At 47.2% G+C, this 21324-nt stretch overlaps 1 protein-coding gene across 1 annotated transcript in view; it reads left to right on the forward strand.

The window, feature by feature from the left end:
• The window catches only part of PolZ1 (DNA polymerase zeta catalytic subunit), a 241817-nt gene that overhangs the window by 205632 nt on the left and 14861 nt on the right, over positions 1-21324 (forward strand). Inside the window, exons 26-28 of the mRNA XM_077629530.1 lie at positions 4541-4647; positions 6523-6637; positions 17354-17491. Coding sequence (XP_077485656.1) covers positions 4541-4647; positions 6523-6637; positions 17354-17491 — 360 coding nt within the window. The remainder of the gene's footprint in view (positions 1-4540; positions 4648-6522; positions 6638-17353; positions 17492-21324) is intronic.

Genomic DNA, 21324 nt, shown 5'->3' on the forward strand with positions numbered 1-21324 from the left:
AGGAGTCGCCCTCTCCTCTTCGTTCTCGCGCTCTGCGTCGACGGGGCGAAAGAAAAATCGAGAACCTCCCAGAACAGACGATTGTTCCTTGCCAATAGGAAGACGAGACCGGAACGGGAGGAGTCAGTTTGTGCAGAGGAGGGAATTTGTACAAGGAATTCTATGCATATGTGAACGCCTGAAATTACTCTGAAATTTCACCCAAGGCACAATCATTACCTTAACACCAGTTTACCCTATTCTATGGGATCTCCCCACTGAACCCTCGACAATCCCCCGTTGTGGGTATGTACTATGTCACGAAGGCAACAACAACGCCATGGTTTGGTGCTAGTAACAGACAGACCCGGCACGCTTCTATGAAAGAAGTTGATCGCGGGCTGCGATTCAGCCCCGAGCCGCCGGTTAAGCTTGCATAAGCCCGCCCGCTGAGGAGCTCCTGGGGGACGCACCACTCTCGGCCAGCCGCGGACCATCCATGGGCAGCGTGCGCCAGTCATCGGGACAGCCAAAGTTGGACACTTGCGGTCGCGTTGGACTCACGAAGTGCCAGGTGCGGTGAACAATTAGCATCAATTCATGCGAAAATGCTTGGTCAGAAGCATCAAAGTGGTGCGTCTAAACGAAAGGCGAAGTTAGAAAGAGAAGAGCTTGAAAAGAAGCTACCAAAGATGACAAAGTACCTACTGAGTGCAGCTTCCGCGGTGCAGTGGGATCGCTCTACCCAGAGTCCGTGTCAAACTCCCAACAGTACCGTCTGTGCTTCTGTGGAGGACTTGCCAACTCCATCACCACAGTTTCCTGGCAAGAAGCAAGGTTTGACTCATCTTGGTTGTCTGGATCCTGTGAAAACACTGCCAACCTCGGTCGTCCATACTTCTGAACAACCGACGCTAACCGAGCTCAGTCCTTTTCCTGAGTCAGCAGCGTCTATGCTGCTCAGCCGGGCCCCTGCCACAGAGCTCCAGGTGTCCGGTCCGCCACGTCTGATTTCTACTACTGCTGATCAACAGGTGCCAAACCTCCCCGATGAGCCTCCTTCTACTGACGAGCACCAGGAAACAACACTCCAAGAACTGACTCACTTGTTCCCTGTTAGTTCGGCTTTAAATAATCATGTTCCCAACCACAAAGTGTGCCTCGAGAGGACGAATGAGACGGCTTCTCGTTGCGGCAACAGAGAAGTACAGACACCCCCGCAGCAAGTGGTAGGTTGCGAGAATCTCCGAAGTGACCCTGCTAAGTGGTCGGACGTTATTACTGACAGCTTTCGGAGTGTATGCCTTGAGAAAGGGTCATTTTATATTCAAAATCGGGTAGAAAATTTTCCGTGTTCTGAAAGGCAATACAAAACTCAGAAACACTATATTTCACCTCATTTTTTCGTGCGAAAGGCTGTAAATGGGGAGGCGTACTAGCGACACTGGTTAATGTACTTGGAGTCCAAGGGTTCCGTTTACTGTTTCATGTGCAAACTATTTTCAATTTCAAGCAAGTCCAGTGCTTTCACCGTGCAAGGCTTTTCTGATTGGGAAAGAGCAGAAGAAAAGGTTTCCGCAAATGAAAATTGAGTCAAGCACCGGAACTGCGTGGCAGCATGGCTCGCCCGCTCTAATTTGAGCACCACAAATGACAAGGAGCTGGTTAAGCATCTTGTCACTGAGGCCGCTTCCTAGACAGAGGTGTTGAAGCATGTAGTCGTTGTAGTTAAGCTTCTAGCTGAGTGCAACCTAGCGTTTAGGGGCACTGAGGAGATTTTTGGTTCACCGAGAAATGGCAATTATATGGGAGTGCTTGAGGCCATTGCCAAGTTTGATCCCTTTCTAGAGGAGCACATCAAACCTTGCGGGAACAAAGGAAAAGGTCACCCATCGTATCAGTCAAAAACCATTTGTGATGAATTTATCGAGCATATGGCAAAGGCTGTCAAGGAACGTCTTGTTCACGGAGTGAAACGCGCAAAATACTTCTCTTTAATTGTTGATTCGACTCCAGACCTTATTCACGTTGATCAGCTGTCAGTTGTTTTATGCAACGATTTAAATGGGAAAGTCTACGAACGCTATCTTGGATTCGTTCCAATCGAATCGCATACCGGCTTGTATCTTTTCGATACCGTGATGTCCCTCTTGATGACCAATGGCATCTCAATTGACGATTGTAGGGGCCAAGCTTATGATAATGCGAGCAATATGTCAGGAAAATACAAAGGACTGCAAGCTCAAATCGAACACCTGAACGAATTGGCAGTCTACGTCCCATGCGCTGGGAATTCACTGAACTTAGTTGGCGCATGAAACTTTGACAGTTGCCTTGAAGCAGTCAGATTTTCCACTGTAATCCAGAGATTGTATGTGTTCTTTGCTGTCTCGCCTAAGCGATGGAGGTATCTGTTGGACAGCATGGGCGGAACTGGCCAGCAGCTTGTTTTGGAAAGTCTCTCTGAAACCAGGCCTGTGGTCAAGACACTCTGAATCATGTAAGGCCATTCTGAAAAATTTCAATGCAGTCTTGTGTTGCTTTAAACCGATATCAAAGAACGAGGAAGAAAACGGTGACACTAGGAACGAAGCGCACGCTCTCTTCAAGAAAACGACAAAACTAGAGACTGCATTCATGGCGATTTTCTGGAGTGAAATCTTGGAGCGCTTTGACAAAACGAGTGTAGCACTTCAGAAACCAGGCCCTAGACATTTCAACTGCTGTAGACCTGCTGAGCTCTCTAGAATGCTTTGTTAATTCTTTGCGACCTCCCTTTGATACCTTTGAAGAGAGAGCACGCACGCCAAGTACCAATCAATGTTATCAGGATGAGGGCAAACGCATCGTTTTGAGAAAGCACCCGGATGGAAAAAGTGATAGCGCGCTACAAGGTAGAAAAAAATTCATCGTAGAGGCCTTCAATGTTGTACTTGACAGTCTAGGCTCTGCTTTGCAAGTGCGAAAGGCTGCCTACACTGAACTCTGCGAAAGGTTCGGATTCTTAAAATTGCTGACAGAAGTTGGGGGCGAGGTTTTTCTGGCACAGCAGCCTGAGAAGTTGGTGAAAACCTACAAAAATGATTTGGAGCCAGCATTTTCCGCTGAAATCGTTCAGTTTGCGAACTTTCTGCACAACTCTGTGTGCCAGGACACGAGTCCCCTGGGAATAATGAAGTTGCTGCACGAAAGAAAGCTTATTGATGTGTTTCCGAACCTTTCTATTGCTTTGCGAATGTACTTAAGCAAACCCGTAGTAAACTGTGAGACCCAACGATCATTTTTCGAGTTGTTGCTGATAAAAAATTGCCTTCATTCGAGCCTCCTTGACGACAAGGTGAACTCGCTTGCTATCATGTCCTTTGAAAGTGACCTCCTCCGCGATTTATCCTTCGAACAGATTATATCCGATTTTGCCAAAGCGAACGTGCGAAAGATGCCATTTTAAAAGAGGTCTGTTTGCGCTATACATGAATAGTTTCAATAAGTTTAAGTCGCCTCCCAGCCTCCACGTTGCCAATGAAACGCTGAACAGTGTAATTCAAGATATGCAAATCTTCATTGTTCATCTCTTGTTTGTTCTTTTTGTGATATTTAGCGTGCTTATAAAGAACTATTTTTTTATAGTGCCACGTTTATTTGGTGTCGTCCTTTGTTGTCTTACCTTAATCGAAAATATTTTCAAATAATGTTTTGTGATTGCATTTGGCAATTTTCATCTGTATTCTAGTGGATTTTTATGGTGTTTGTATTGCCTTAAGTATTGTATATATCTATTGCATATTTATAGTGTAACATGTACAATGATTACTGCAGTCTGATGCTTGAATTTTAATAAAGAATGTTTTGGATACAACCATGCGTCTCCTCACGGGATTAAACTTAGTGATGCAAACAAAGCCTTGCTTCAGAAGGATTGACATCTGAGCTGTGTTGTCTCTTCTATGTTCTTGTTCATCTTGAGTGCACTAAACTTTTCCTTAAAGACTAGCTTTTGCTGAAAACAGAATGCAGATTAATCACAAAGTGAACATATGTGTTGGTGTTTACAACAGCACGCATTTCCAGCAAGTTTTGTTGTTTTCCTTATGATAATAACAATAATAATCCCGTTGATCGCAATTCGTTTAATTTGGGGGATTTAAAATGAAACATATCATATTTCCAGTAGCGTAGCAGGTGACGGGGGGTGGGGGGGGGGGTCAGCATAGGGAAAGGGGGCCTGCATGCGCATTAGCCCAGACCCCCCTTTTCTTAATCTGGCCCTGTGCGCCAGCTGTCCGTTAACTAGTGCTGCGTTACTTGAAATTGCTGTCACACTTGGCTGCAACGCACTGATAGCATCATGCAAGAGCAACGCAAGAAATACAAACAATTTATTCTTTATTATTATTATTATTTATTATTTTGTACCCATATCATCCCTCTCTCCTTAAAGGCCAAAGCCAAAATGTGCTGGTGGCCATCGCGGTCAGGTTGATATTCGCAAAGTTGGGAGGCCATCCACTGTGTTGGGTCAATGTGCAGCTTTGGTGGAGCAGGTTGTCCTGTTGTGGTGCAGGTTGCGGACAGCGTGGTGAGCAAAGGTCGGGAGGCCCTGGAGCGAGCCATCCGCACGGCCGAGGCTACTGTTCCCGGGGCAAGAGTCATCTACGGTGACACCGACAGGTCTGCTTATTCCTTCCCAATGTTGGCCTTGTAAGCACAGGTGGACAGGATGTTACAAGCAGGCTGCCGCTGACAACTAGACAATGTTGCTGCTCTGTATTAACCTTGCTTCTCCTGTAGTGGCTGTCTTGAAGGGATGAGGTACTCTCTCGGAGTTGCAGTCGTGTGCTATATCCCATTCGTCACATCAACGATGCCTGCCAGTAGTGGTGGTGTGTGATTCTGTTGGGATTGGGTGTGATCATGCAGATAATTAGCTGCTGCTGCTGCTGCTGCTAGCTTTGCAATCTCCTAAGCAATGCCGAAAAATGAGTTTGCCTTGAATTAATTGAATTCACATGTCTTACAGTGCATGTGTGTAGCCTCCTTGTTACTTGAGTTGGCGACTACCAGGTGACAGCAGCACACACACAGCAGCATGCGCACTTGAAACTTAGCCCATTGGGCTGGAAGCTGATTATGGGAGCAAATTTCTTTTGCAAACTATCAAGGGGACTTTTGGATGTGTTAGCGTTAAAGGCCCTGTTCACCAGAAAATCTGGTATCAGCGTTAACAGCATTGTGAGCGAAAAATCACGAGCATATGGCTCTGGCAGGTGGTCCCCGGAGAACAACCTAGAAGGCAGGTGAGCCACCTATGCATGTGAGTTTGCGGCATCATCACAACCTGCCCTCGGGATAGTGAACAAACTGCTCACCATGGCAGGCGGCGGTTAAGGTAATGATTGGTTCCTCACGAAGCGCAACCTGGGCCCACAAGGCCCACCGCTGGGAGCACCTGCCATCTCTGGGCAGTGGTGCATCGCTTAACCGCTGCACCACTGTGCGAGGAGGAATAGTGAAACCTCGTTTTAGCGAACTGGTAAAAAATCGTAAAATAGTTCGAGATAACCGAAATCTGTAATATCAAATGCCGGCAAAAAACTCGCGATGGCGAAGCTAAATTTAGTCAGTGAAAGAAAGGCAACTGATAGAGACCTTTTCAATAGTTTTAGCATGGTTTCGAAGCCGCTCGCGGCGATTGCGAAGGCCGCAAAAAACTTGTCGGCAAGTGCTAGTTAAGTTGGCTTTACCGCATAGCACCGCAGCACACAGTGGCAGATTGAACGCCAGCTAGGGCGGCTTCCTTGCATTACAGCGGTGTCATGTAAAAAATTAGATGCCAGAATGAAAGATATCACCATTTTCAGCACTGCCACTCCGGCTACTGGAAAGCTACAACAACCGAGTGTGTTGCTGGTTCCGGGGCACTATCGTTGGGCCATCTAACTGGCCTCAGATTGGTGCTCGGCAGTTCGATATATCCATTTTATGGCAAACCGCTTTCGATATATAGAGTAAAAAATGCATATGTTTATTGAAAATATTTAGGAACAGTTTGATATAACCATATTTTATAATATTCGTGTTTGTTGTAACGGGGTTTGTATCATGACCCCTAGAGATCTATCAATGTAAAGTAGAGAGTCACCTAATGAATGAAGAATTAATGAATTAACACATTAATTATGCTATTGCACCATACCCTTAAGACAGAGCTTAAATGTCCCCTCCAGTTTTTGTTGGTCACTTTACTGTGCTGACTCTTTTTCACCTTTTTTATCTGTCGGTTTGTCTATTTGATGTCTTCTTGTGATAAACCTGCTTAGGCAGCAGCTCCCATTAGCCTGATGTGTCACTGCTTTATTTCCCTGCTTACTGCTGCAAGGTGCTGTATGCATGAATTCAAAATTACAAGGGACCAAAATGCATTAGAAAACTTGCCTACATGGTGTGAGGTCGGGAGCAGTGGCCAGCCTGAGGCATGGCTTCCTGACGGTGCATTGGTGTGTCAAGTGGTGATGTGGTGCAATGTGTGTGTGTGTGTGTGTGCAGCCTGTTTGTGCTGCTGGAGGGCCGGTCGAGGATTGAGGCCTTCCAACTGGGCCAGGAGATTGCCGACCGGGTTACGGCGCAGAACCCCCGGCCCATGTGCCTGCGCATGGAGAAGGTGTGTGCTCTTTCTACAGGCATTGTATTGCCACTGCAGGCAGGCAGGGAAGGAAACCCCCAAGGAGCACTGAAACTCCACTGGACACCCACAGGATGTCCAAGGAGGCTTAAGTGCCCATTGGGCCTTTCTTGGGCAGTGACTAGTGCTGCCTGTTCAAGTGTCGCTGCAACTGCTATTGCAGCCTCAGTGGCTGTGGATGTCAGCTGTGCCGATTTGAACATTACTCTGAGCATTCTGATAATTCCTGCGCGTATATTTTCCTGAAGAGTCCTGAACTACCAGCATGAATTGTCTCGAAATTTTAAAGTCTCATTTAGATACACTGTGGCTAACAGTGCCCCCACCGCCGTTCCAGTGACAGCGGCACATGTAGCACTTGCCACTGCTCAGCCACTGTATTCAGTTTGGTGGCACATGAATTGGTTTTATCTTGGTATGCTGCTATCTTCCCCATGCTTTTGTATTTCCTGATGGTAAAACTGAGTCTTGATCACATAGACCAGGCCTGATCCCAGTGGATTGAGCTAAGGACTAGTGTGCCTGTGCTGCTCAAGACACAACCACACTAGAAGAGCTCACTGAGGGAACAACAAAAAACTAGGATCAGGCGAGTATTGAAATTTTCATATGTGAATCAAATAGGAATATCAAGAAAAAAATGGCTTTCAATATCGAATTCAATATTTGCTTAGTATGAAGAAAGCAATAATCTCGCAAGCACTAGTATCCTTTTTTTTTTTAAATAGTGTATGCTCTTTGCAGCCGAAATAAACAAAACTAGACTGACTCAGAAAGTGTTAAAGGGACACTGAGGAGAACCCTATCAAAATTTTTTTGTTAGCAATATCTGATAGTTTGGCATTTCATGGCTTTGTTGACGCTTGTCCGGGAGCGAAAGATGAATTTATTTCAAAGAAATTTGGATTCGAAGTTGAAAAATTTTTTCCCGCCGCTCCGATTCAAACTCGAGAACTCTTATGACGACACGGAGAACTCTTATGACGACACAGAACGGAGTGACGTGAAACGTGACGTAAACGGAGACTCCGTGATTTCTGGCGGCTAGCGGTGCGGTCTAGCAACTGCCGAAATGAAAGCTACCGTCGCCGCACGTTGAAGGCATCTATCGGGGGTCGCCACCGTCGCTTCGTTTACGTTTGCACCGGCGTCTTGCCAGCGTTATGATGGATCCCGTTCCCGAACCCGACGACGTAGTTCTCGCAAAAACTCTGGCCTGCATTTCAGCGACCGCAGCCCCACAGAGCGTGCGATGCTTTTGAGGGAGCACGGTTAGGTTAGGCGCCGGCGGGTGGTTTCCCTCTTTCCTCAGAGAGCAGCCGTTGCAAACTAAATATCATAACCCCAGTGCGGGGAGTCGCGAGGGGTGCGTTGCGCCCATCGGAGGCTGACCGGGGCTTTGGGGCCAACGGATTGTGATTCCTTAAACGGAGCGGTTGCACGGCGCAGCAGGCAGCGTCGAGGTCTCCCACGGTTGCAAGGGCCAAGTTATTTATTTATTTTTTGCCACAAAAAACAAGTGGGTACTCGATGGGGGTCGCGTTTAATATCGGCGGCTTGAAACCAAAGCCGGCGCACGACGCTTCAACAGCTTCCGCTATATCCAACGGGTCCACTAGATCTGGCTCTCTCACCAACTTGCATGTACCTTCAGATATGTATTGTGAATGGATTAAAATAGCCGAGCTCGAAAAGAACAGCTCCGCCGAACTGCCGCAGCTATTCAATATAACACGCGCACCTCGCCGCGGAGCCAAATCAGTCTGGCGGGGCCGGCGGCGGCCGGCGCACTCGGCGCGAAATAGATGCATGTTCCAATCTCCCCGCCAATGTGGTCAGAGTGCGCCGAAGTCGCCGAAGACGCGTCGGCGGTCGAGTGCAGTTGGAGTATAGAGGGTCTCGCTTTGACCGACGTGACTTCGCCGTGCAGAGCGCGCGCGCGTGCCTCGCCGCAGGATAAACGCGCCTTAACAGAGCCTGCGCTTAACCGCTAACCAACGTATTCAGCGGCGGCATCCATGGGAGCCACTGAAACCCCCCGCCCACTCACTAAATAAAAGAAAAGAAGTCCGGTGCCGAGGTTCGGAATCGAACCAAGTCCTTCGGCGTTTGAGGCGGAAACGCTACCTCTGCTCCACGACGGCTCAAGTTACAGCCGCCAATAAAGGCGCATCTAGTGAATTCACTCTTCTAATGCAGAAATCTCCGCGCTTTCGCTAGGTATATCCTGGCCTAACAGAGCTAGGCCATCAGCAATTTTTCTGAATTGCCTTGTACCTTGTCTCCCATCCCTAATAAACGATTTCCGTTATGTAGTTTGAAGTTGACTGGCACAGCCGGGAATGTTTCGCCGGGCAAGCGTGCGAATACACAAGTGCTGCCTTGTACGATCACCGACCATCGTGCCATCATAGCTTTTCATCGACCGTGGCGATCATCTGACAAGCCTTTACAGGCTCCTTCAAAGGTTAACTATAGCACTTGAAGCGGCACTTGGAGTTCCTCTGCTGTTCGGTGCTTGTAAATCGAAGCGCGTCAAAAACAAAATCACGGGGCACGCAAAGCTCATAGACGCGAAGCGCCATCAAATCGAAACTCTCCTGGCCGCCTGTGGCGCCGCCAAGCATCCGTTTTCTTTGCTTCCAACATTCAGGTTGTTTTTTGCCTACCTTCCTTGTGTGATAAAAGTGCACTATTGGTTTTAAAGCAAAACTTACTTTAATATTGAACCGTACAACCTACCTTTGTCAGCCTCAGGGATTCGCGAAACCAAGTAGGATGAAAAATTCCTCCAAGGCGGCGTCTCTTGTCCTATGGCCTCACCACGCTTGTACTTGTGAGATTGGCCTGTGGTGGCGATACCTGTATTTTGGTTCTTGCTATTTTCTACCTTACAAGAGCTTTGTTTTCAGTAAGAGCGGCGTTTTTGTGATCAGGAGCTGGTATTCTATCGATACAAGCCAACTTCAATTTCTCCTCAGTGTCCCTTTAACTGCTAAGCTAGTTAGTTATCAGGCATTACAGTCAAATCCGGATATATCTAACCCGCATATTTCAAATTATTGGCTATATTGAACACAAAGATTATCCCCTTGAAAATACTGTGTAAAAGTATAGGACAGTTGCGTACTATATCGAACTCCAGTTTCACCGGCCGTTTGATATTTAGAACGCTGCACCGGGCCCCTGGGAGGTGCACTTTCCCCAAAGACACTCGCATCTCCTGTCTCATAACGTGTGGCACAGAGGCGAGCGGCGACGTTTGCAAGCTATGCCTCCACAGGAAAGAAAGAGAGAAAACCGGTATAAACTAGTCATGAGGGCAGCGCCTCCTCACTGGTGAGGGAGACGAGAAAACTCGAAAGAGCAAGGCTGCGAGGCGGTGATTGCGCCTGCGGCGCCCCGTGACTGGCACGGCCACCATCCAACCAACGGCGCCTCTCCACTGAGTTTTCTCCTTCATTTCCCTTCTTGCTTTTGTCGTTCCTTCGCACACTCCTCAATCCACACCAGTCGACTCTGTCGGCCAGTGCAGGGCCTGTCGCATTTTTTCTTGTGTGTGTCTTTGTTTCAACATGCCGATTATAGCGTGCGTGACTACTGTCAGCTTGTGAGCTATGGCATCTATGGACTCTTAAGTACAGTGTTAAAAAACAGGCAGGACATCACACTCAAAGCAGGTGAGCAAAGTCGCCCGGGAGTTTGTCGTATGCTCCCTGCTGCTTTCGACAAAGTTGAGAAGGCGCTGTATGCGTGGTTACTGCACTACCTCATTTGTGCAGTAATGGGCAAAATGATATGGACCAGACTTTGATGTTCCAACTCCACCTTGCGTTGCGTTGTGTTGTGTTGTGTTTAATGGCCCATAAGCCACTAAGGCTATCATGCGCCAAGCTCAGAGTAACATGGCCAAGGTGCATAACAAAAATATAAACGTTTGCTGCCCCTATGCGTGTTTACATGCGTTAGTACATTAAAGCTCGATTTAACGAAGTCAGTAAAATCTGCAGTTTAGTTCGGAATACTCAAATTTTGCTACATCAAAATTCATCTCTTAGCGTATGTTAAGAATCCGGCAAAAACGCGCTGTGGATAACTCGCAGGGAAAACCTTAATGTGTGATTAGCACTGTCCTTTATTTCTGCCCTTTCTTCACCAGCAGCAACGGCGTTAAGCTCATCTCGTGAGCCGCCTCAGCACTCTATCGCGCCAAACACCTCATTGTGACGGGAACGATGCGCTTGTCTTGAGTTCTGGTTTTGCTGTCGTCATCATCCTCTAGTAAGTGCCCCAAGCACACCACCGACACAACACTTTCCGCCATTGCTACCTCTGCAAACTCGCGGCGCATGCCCTCTCGGAGTCCATTTCATTACCCTTAATGACCATCGTATCTATAAGGTCTTTCTAATTGTATTACAGCTACCGTATTTACTCGCATAATCCTCACACTTTTTTTCCCTGAAAAATCAACGCGAAGCTTGGGGGTGCGATAATTATGCGGGGAAAATTTTCAAGCAAATGTTTCGGAGTGTTAAATGCAAAGATGAATGGGTGCAAGATCAGGATTGTCAGGTCCGCAATTGTAAATATAATGAAAACATTACTTTCAAGCGTAACTTACCTTCGTTATGAAAGTATAGGGTGAACGTAAGCTCAAGCTGCTAAAGCACTTTATTTGCCGCGCGCAACCTCCCCGTCACTACTCGCGTTGCGTACGTCCTGCAGGCAATTCTACTCTTCATCAGAGTTCGTGTCGACACTGGAATCGATGGTTTCTTCATCTTCCAATGCTTCTTCATCGTCCCACACCAGGTGGTCCTCGGTCGCATCCAGGGCGTTCGAAATTCCTGTTTTCTTGAAGCTTCTGGCCACCATGTTTACATCAATCATTCCCCATGCCTCTGGTACCCAGCTGCACAGCAGCTCCACGGACGGTCTTTTGATCTTACCGCCCGGTGTCAGAGCATGTTCACCTTCAGCCATCCATTCTGCGTACAGCCTCTGGACGTTATCTTTAAATGGCTTGTTCAAAGATACGTCAAGAGGCTGTAGCATTAATGTGAGGCTGCCGGGTATAACAGCCAGGTCCGTGCGCAGTTCCTTGAACTTCGCCCGAACCGACTCTTGAAGATGGCCCCGAAAGCTATCAAGCACGAGGAGTGATTGAAAAAGAAGCGCTCCGGGTCGCCGCCCCCACACAGTCTTCACCCAGTCCACCATAAGGTCCGCGGTCATCCACCCCTTTTCTTGGACGCACACGTGTATACCAGGGGGGAGCTTTCCTTTCGGGAGGGTCTTCCACTTGAAAATGACGTACGGTGGGAGCTTCCACCTGTCCGCCGTCACGCCTAGCATGATCGTGCACCTCTGTTTTTCGGCACCTGTAGTGCTGACGTGCACAGTCCGAGCGCCTGTCTGTTCGACTGTCCTGCTGCTGGGCATATCGAAATTCAGCGGACTTTGGTCCGCGTTCCCTATCTGGGAGAGCAAGAAGTTTTTCTCCTGCCGGATCCTGATAATGAATTGATGGAAGTCCACTCTTTTCTCTTCATCGCTGCGGGCAGGCACTGGCAAAGCGTCGTTCGCCTCCTGAGCGAGAGTCCATTGCGCCGCATAAATCGTGTGGCCCACCCGTTACTAGCGCGGAAGTCTTGCACCGGTATGCCCTCCTTTCTTGCGATTATGAGCGCCTGGTTTCGTATCAAATCAATCGACACAGCACACCCATCCGCTCGTCGAGCCTTGATATATTCCAGTAAAGAGGATTCGACGGCAGGAAATTTCCCAGTCTTCGGTCCACGGAAGGCCCGGCAGTCTTACCAGTCGTCTTGAGTTCGTCGTGCTGCCGTCTCCAATACTGGACGCAAAGCTCGTTGACGCCGAAGTGTCTGCTGGCGGTGCGGTTGCCATGTTCCAACGCATACTCAATAGCCTTTAGCTTAAAAGCAGCTGTGTAGCTTGCGTAGCGTCCCATGGCGAAGCGGCACAAAGAGCACGGTGCAACACGCAAACAAAGCCAACGAGGCCTACGAGACACCGGAGAGCTGGAGACACCTTCGCAAAATGGCATAGCGGTGGTGAGTGGATGAGCAGTAGCGGCGGTGGCAGCGGATGATAGCACAGTACCGACGCCTTGTAGCACGCGCGCCCAACCATGGCAGTTAGTTGTGGCCGCAGTCAATAGATGGCGATCGCTACGACAAGTAGACGGCTCGCGGCAGTAATTTTGGGGGTGCGATGATTATGCGGGGAAAAAAAATTTCCCAATTTTTGATAGCCAATGTGGGGGGGTGCGAGCATTACGCGAGTGCGAGCATTATGCGAGTAAATACGGTATCTTACCGGTGCTCACCTATGAGGCAGAAATGTGGAGGCTAACAAAAAGGGTTCAGGCTAAGTTAAGGACAATGCAGCGAGCTATGGAAAGAAAAACGACAGGTGTAACATTAAGAGACCGGAAGTGGGCAGAGTGGGTGAGGGAACATATGCGGGTTAATGACGTCCTAGTCGAAATGAAGAGGAAGAAATGGGCTTGGGCAGGACATGTAATGCGAAGGCAAGGTAACTGCTGGTCTTTAAAGGTAACGGAGTGGATAACAAGAGAAGGAAAGCGTAGCAGGGGGCGGCAGAAAGTTGGGTGGGCGGATGTGATTAAGAAGTTTGCGGGGATACAGAGGCCGCAGCTTGCAAAGGACAAGGTTAATTGGAGAGACATGGGAGAGGTCCTGCAGTGGGCATAGTCAGGCTGATGATGATGATGAATTTCTTTGAAATTTTCTTCGAAAACAGCCGAAGTGACTTTAAAAAATGTTTTTGTGATAGCTAAAACTGGCTGAAACTTATGTGAGAATGCCAGTTTTCTCAAAAGTGCTTTTTGACCTGACTTGCTTGCTTGCACAAAATGTAGCACAACAATGGCTTCACGGATTTTTGTACTGTTTTGTTGCATTGTGTCGTACACAATGTATACATGTACATTTTAAAGACGTACATTTTAACGACAAATATTTTGAACTGTGTGGAGTCGAAAAGCTCTATTTTGCGGACTAAAATAGTCGCCAGCAATACTGCGGAGATCATTTTTCAACCGAAAGTTCACCACTTCGGCTTAATAATATAGATGCAAGTGGGCATCGCTGTAGCAATCATCAGGTCCTCCGTTACTGTGAAAGGTGCCATCTTGTATTTAAACCCAGTCAATCCGACTGGCTGACTTGGATAGGCTTGGCTATTTGTTCTTCATGGCTGCCACTTGAGCTAAATGGGGCAGCTACATTGTCTGCTGTGGCTTGGACTCTGCAACCCACGGTGCCAGGGGGCTTAGGGGTTGTGGGGGGAGGTGGCTGCATTTGGAGGTGCTTGTATCTTCCTGTGGATTTCCTCTCTTGGTCTCGTTGCCCTGGAAACAGGCTGTTCTTGCTTTGTGCAGTGCATGTATTGTTCGTGGCATGATCTGCGGACAGGACGAAAGTGTGACTGTGCTGAAGTTAAAGTATAATTATGTCACTTGCAAGCGGAACATGGGGAATGGCACTGTTCGTGATTTTTAAAGTCAGTTTTCCACAGAAAGAGTGTTGACCATTATCCGGGTCCCAGCCAGTCCAAAAAATCAGTCAGCGACTGCAGTAATGAAGCACATAAAAATTTATAGTGTCAGAACTACTCAGTATATTTCAGTGAATTTTTGTATATAAGCATTCAGTGGGCTTTCCAATAAGCATGCCAAATTTCATTGCTCTGCGTGAAAAAATTTTAAAATTCACTTCCGAAACCCACGTCCCCCCTTAAGGTAGCCATTACTATTGCTGAGTGATTCCAATCAACATCGTTATAATGTCATCCCAGTGGTGTTAAAAAACTAAGCAGAGAGTGCACAAGTTTTTTATGTCAGCATATTCACAGAGGCTTGTTCTGTGCAATAATGCTATTAGCTCTTTGTTCAGATTTCCAGTACACATAGAAACAAAAGTTAAACTTCAGCATGCATATTTACATGAAAATTTTTCTTACCAAAGTAACTTTGAAAAACTATTGCACGTGTACAAAGAAAAACTTAAAGAGCGTCATTGCACTCTTCATCGTCTCAGGATTCGTGCGCAACAAACATAACCATTCTACAGTCATCTTTGCAAATTGCCAAGGGAAGGAGTGATAGCAATCGCACGAAAAGTGAAAGCTGAGAAAATCAACCCTAAAATATATTGCCGCATTTGCTGCATTTATCGCCTTGTATTTTCTTGCTTTTGGATGATAACAAGTGTGGCATTTCAACCAGCGGAAGCTTGGATCTCTTCCCTTCATGGTGATACTAAAATGGCTGTTCCATTGTAGGAAATCTGAGGAATTCACGATGCACCAGAACCATCAAAAGTGTGATTCACTCAAAAATTTCGATAACCACACACCAAAAAATTGTTTTCTAAATTGGTGCTACATATTTTGCTATAATTATTAGTCACGGGACAGATAAAGATCTGACAGCTACAAAAAAAATTGACAAATGAAAGTTTTTACCACATTGACCATATGATTTGCGCCATAATCAGGCTGATGATGACGATGATGATGATGAAGGTATGGGAATCCCTTGTCTTGACCTATCAGGCCCTTTTGGTCTTTAGATGTAACTGTATGGCTTAAAAGCAACCCCCTTTGCTTGGTTACTTTTGGTTTAAACGCGTTTTACTAATGATATTTTAGAAGCCTGTGTTAGCTTTGAGCAGTGCTTGGCTACAATTTTCATGGTACATTAGTGAGAGACAGCATAATCAGAGAGAGACTTTCATGTCTAAAATTTCTGCATTTTTGAAGCATTTCTGTGTTGTGCTAACAGTTGTCATGTGGTACTTATATGCTTCCAATTAATCAGAGGTTCAGTTAGTTGATAGTACAGTAAAAGCTCGTTAATTCGAATTCCACGGGGCCGCCAGGCCAGTTCGAATTAACCAAAATTCGAACTAATGAAAGTGAGCAAAATTGAACGCGTTTGATGCCCGGAGGGCACGAAAAACATTTATTTAGCAAAACAATCTGTTATCATCTTCTGCTTCTTCTCTCTGAGGGCTACCGTAGTCACTCGGTCTTCTAGCGCGGAAATGCGACGCAGGGAGTCTTCTTCCCCCTCTTCAAAGCTGAAGAAAAGGCGCGCGACATTCAGCGCTCCCACAACTTCTGCCGCGGACGGACGCACGGGCTCTTGCTCCTCGTCGTCGTCCTCGTCTTCTGCCTCTTCTGGGACAAATTGCTCCCCAACAATTTCAGCGACAATGTCCTCATCACTTCGGGCACCGCACACTGCTGCATCGCTGTCTCCTTCAACGTAATCATCAAAACTAACGTCCTGCAGCACAGCACGCACAGTCGACTTTGTGTGCCGAGCAGTTATCCACAATGAGGAGAACTTGACGCTTCTCTAGCTCCATCCCCCGATCGAATTTCAGGAGCCATTTTTTAAACAATTCGCCCGTCATCCACGCCTTGCTGTTGGCGGCGTAATCTGTCGGCAGGGTCCTAATGTTCTTGAAACACCGAGGCTTCTGTGTCTTTCCGACAACAAAAAGAGGGACTTTCTCCGCCCGGTCATATTAGCGGCGACCAGAACAGTAATCCGCTCTTTGCTTCGCTTGCCGCCAGCGCAGCTGTCCCCTTTAAATGTTACTGTTCTGCCAGGCTGGAGCTTATAAAACAAAGCCGTCTCATCTGCATTGAATATATCTTGTGCCGAGTAGCTTTCTAAGTACTGCTGCAGAGCACCGCTTCGCCACGTGGCACAAGTTTCTGCGTCCACTTCTTTGGCTTCTCCGGACAACACCCGGAAGACAAGATTATGTCTGTCTCGAAAGCGGTGAAACCATCCTTCGGAGACGACAAAATCTTCCACATTCATGCGCAGAGCGAAATCGGCCACCTTCGCCATGATAATTGGGCCACTCAGTGGGATGTCTGCGCTTCTCACTTCGTTCACCCACGTGATCACAGCGGTCTCAATTTCCGGACACTTGGCTAATCGGAGCCTTTTTCTGTTGCTGCCAAAATCTTTGGCTTCGTAGGCATGCTCGATAGCCTTCCTATTTCAGACGTAGGTCGGCAACGTGCTTGGTGGAATCCCGTGCTTTTTCGCGATTTCCACTTTGCTGGCCTTCCGTTCGTCCACCTCACGTAAAATCGCCACTTTCTCCTTCGCCGTCTTGGCGCAGTATTTCCCCCGCGAACACATCTCGTGGACACAAGCTCACAGCAAGCGGCGTGCAAAACAAGGGCTAAAACACTAAAACGTCGTTCCTCGAAGCAGTCGCGGCAGGAAAGACTGGTTAGTACTTGTTCCAGCACCCTAGCGGCGCCCCGATGGTTGTGCCATCTATCGTTCTGCCGTGAAAGCTTCCAACGATGGTTTTCAACAGCGGCGCTTGGCGGCGTGCAGTTCGAATTATGGGTGGCGGCGCCAATTTTTGAGTGAATTAACGAGCTGTTACGCGCACAGACTTCTATGCACTGCGGACCGGACCACGATGACTATTTTGAATTATCCAAAATTTCAAATTAACGAGCTCTCACTGTACACGGTCTGCGTCCTCTAATGAGGCTGCAAAGCGCAAACCTCTGTCTGGCCAGCTAATCCAAGCAGCCACCTGTGTGCAATGCCTAAGTCATAAGACAAAGGAGGGATGAGCTGGCTGGTGTTTACATGCACAGGTGTACCAGCCGTGTGTGCTGCAGACTAAGAAGCGGTATGTGGGCTTTGCCTACGAGCACCCTGACCAGCTGGAGCCCACGTACGACGCCAAGGGCATCGAGACCGTTCGTCGGGACACCTGCCCAGCCGTTGCCAAGGTGAGTCAGGGATGCTGTGGTAGCAACATGGACCACATTGGGTGGCATGTTTCATGGTACTGGTGGGAAGGAAGCCAGTGGAAGTGCTGGGGAAGGGAGGAGGCGTGGTGCGAGCTTATTAGTTGTGTAAGGCTGAACTCGAGTCATGTAAGCAGCTTGGGCTCATTTGTGACCACGGGAGAAAAGCCGCGATTGAGGATCCTGGGCTTAGCAGACGGAGGAGTGTGAATGTGGCGTTAGCTAGTCATCGTGAGTTTCCATTCCTCTTCAGGGTAGATCAATTTATGAGCAGTCAAGTGAATCACTGTACTCTTTATAAAGAGCCGCCGTGGTGGCTCAGTGGCTATGGCACTCGGCTGCTGACCCAAAAGACACGGGTTCGATCCCGGCCGCGGCGGTCGAATTTCAATGGAGGCGAAATTCTAGAGGCCCATGTGCTGTACGATGTCAGTGCACGTTAAAGAACCCCAGGTGGTGGAAATTTCCGGAGCCCTTCGATACGGCGTCTCTCAAAACCTGAGTCGCTTTGGGTCGTTCAACACCCATAGGCCATAAACCGTACTCTTAAAGGCCTCAAGCCTAGGAACAGGAAGCTGAATTTGTGTTTGTCTATGACTGCTTACACTGTGGGGGCCTTTCGTTAGGCCTTATGTGTGCTCCATAAGGAGTTGAAAGGAGACATCTATACTCAAGGTGGTAGCTCAAGTGAAGTTTGCTCAGGATGATTTGAAATTGAAGGTGCTCCTTGCTGCTGCAATGTAAACATTGTGACAGGTGGTCACCTAGCAACCTTCATCTTACTGTCCTCCAGGAGCAGTCGACACTTTACACCTTAGCTACACTTGTTGCAGCTGCTCCTATTGTAAGCCTTTGCGGATATTTGAATGTGAATATGAAGAAAGAATTTTTTCAAATATCAGATCAAATATAGAATTATTTGTCCAGAACATAAAAAAAAAATTTCAGAAAAAGATAAATAGGTGATTGTTGGCCTTACTTTTTCTGAGTAGTGTATGGTTTTTGCAACCAAAATAAACAAAATTGAACTGATGCAGCACCATGCAAAAAAAATGACATGCATCGAAATGTAGACCGGTTGGTTAGACAGCATAACAGTATCCAACCTGTAATGTGGTCATGCAAAATGAAATCCAAGAAATGACAAGACTGGCAACAAAAAAATGACATCATGTCTAGTAAAACCTCATGAGTTCTGAGTTCAAGGGACTGGCAGAAATGCCCATCCGAAGGTCAATTTATAAAATTCCCCGCGGTCCCGAAAAAAAAAAAAAACGCTGATAATGTGGTAAAGCCTTACGAGGCAGCTACATTGCGCAACACCTGTAAGCCCGTGACGAGCGCCCAGTTTCGGCATGCTGGAAGAACAACGCTAATGCAAGCAGGGGGTGGGGGGACACGCATTGGCGTTGGAATGGCGAGACTGCCTCTAAAAAGGAAAAAGAAATGACCAGCGGCGTGGACCTGAGATTGGATTACCGGCGAATGCGCGGCCCGAGAGCTGCTGTTGGTGCGGGTGATTGTCGTAGCTTAAAAATGTGGCCAGGCTATTTTTTGGCTTAGCGACAGGGGCCCCCGAATGTCGTCATGCCTGCCGTTAAGCGTATTTAAGAGGTGCATGGGTTACAGTACACCATGCGATAGGCGGAGTTTCTGCAGGATCGCTTGCCCTGTTGTGACTCCTGGACTCACCCTTTCGAGAGCCTCACGTGAAATTCCGCAAGTAGGCTTTCCTGCAAAGCATAGTTACCAAGATGGGACTGGAGGTCACGCTCAAAGATTTATGAAGGCGACAGAACGAATGCCATGGGTGTAGGCATTAAGTATGTAAGATATTACGGAAGAATAAGGATTAAAAAATCGCTTTCCCGTTGCGATTGTTCAGCGTGGGTCGTCCATCGGCCATCTTGTTCACAGCACATGTGATACGTAGAAAAGCCCACTTGCGGAACTTTGCACGAGGTCGAGATTATTGGCATTAGAATGCGATAGGTTCAAACGAGATAAATGACGGCGAAGAAAGGGAGTGGGACGTTTGTATTGTTTTCCTGGAACTTTAAACACAATCGTCAATTAATTTGCCCAGATATAGTGGTTTTGCCACAGTTGAATTTATGAAAGTCTTCATGGTATACGATCGCTGGCAAGTATTTGGGAATTTTCAAATATTCAGAAATTCTCGAATATGAATTTCTCGAACATGAATCGAATATCAAACATATTCGATTCGATTCGTATGCGAAATTTCGAATCGTACACCCCTACTGAAAAGTGATGTTTTTCTTCGAAATCAGCTGGCAGCTTCTGGTATAGTGTTGTGAGAAGAAAATGCATTTCTTCTTATCATACGCTTCACCCAGCCCCGGCTTGCATGAAACACCTTGTGGGGAATCTGCATTCTTGTTCGTGTTGCGATCTCAATTGCTTTCATCGGGATTGCATTGACAGTTAGCACAAAGCCGCCGTATCGTTCGGTGCAAACAGACTCACAGATTTCTTCAGTTTGCGGCTGTCGGCCCTTATGTGGTACCATGAACTTAGGTGTCGTTGTGCTTTTGATAATCTCGCCCCTGATGATGCTTCTTCCACCTGATGATGCAGTTCGGTCCATGCCGAATTCCGTGGCGGCACTGTGGTTGCCATTATCTTCAGCAAACGCGATTACAGTTTGCTTGCACTTTAAGCTGTAGGCAGCCCTCTTCGAACTCATTCTGACTTCCATTGGGCTCTCGAACAACCGACACTAAACAAAGCAATGTACGCCCGTGACACCTGCTGAGTGCCGCTGATACCAAGCCCACATGGCAGCATGCTGTTAGAGTAATTGGGGTTGCTCTCAGCCGGTTTTTGGCGTTCTATGCCACCATCTGCCGTGTAGTGCCGGAATGTAGCAACACAAGAAGCCGGAGGTTGCACCGCGGACACCGCGACACCTCGGGACTCCAACGGCTGGCACTTGATGACAGAGTGAGCAAGTGCTTGGTGGCCTTGGCTACGTGCGCATAAAGGGGGTGCTTAGATTCTCATGCAAACTTTTTTTCAAAATTTTTTTTACAAATATGGGTTTGCTTACAATTGCAAAAATGCAGTATTAGAAAACAATTTTATGGAGATAAAACAGTGAGATTTTGTGAAAAGTCATAAAATTATTTTGAATATGCTAAAAAAATTTCATGTAAGTACACCAGGAAATAAAAAATGTTTGCTGTGTTGCAGGCCTTAACCTATCCGAAATGGAGGTCGGTGTGTTTGAGAGAGAACAGAAGTGTCCTGATAACCATGCAACCACTGAGTTGTGTAAACTCGGTGCTTTGAGTGACATGGGTGGCGCAGGTTGCCGAAAGTGTGGCAGATCCGAACCTGTCATCGAAGAGTTGGGACTGTTCGGAGGCAATGTGAGGGACTTACGTACACTGCGGGTGAATTCCGAGGGCATGTGCTAATGTGCAGCTCCCAAAGCTATATTTCCACAAAAAATGTGCAACGATAGCTTGATATTTACTTATTGAATGCTTGCTGAAATCCTAAATGCATTTTTCTTTATATGCCATTTTCATAGTGTTTGTGCATTAAATTATTGCACTTACTCTTGTCACATATCGCAATGAAACTTGTGAGGGATATGTTTTACTATATGCAGAATACAGGTGTACTATTTTTATTGCATTTCTTAGTTGTGAATGGGATTTTCCTTTGGGGGGTCATTCGAATTAACTGGTGCGAGAGCGGTAGCGTCCTAATTGCCAAGCGTTCGACGCCATAGATTTATGTGGGTGTTGGCCTAGACCAAGCCAGCAGTTCGAATTATCTAGATT

This window comes from Amblyomma americanum, chromosome 7 (genome assembly GCF_052857255.1).
Source record: "Amblyomma americanum isolate KBUSLIRL-KWMA chromosome 7, ASM5285725v1, whole genome shotgun sequence".
Taxonomy (NCBI): Eukaryota; Metazoa; Arthropoda; class Arachnida; order Ixodida; family Ixodidae; genus Amblyomma; species Amblyomma americanum.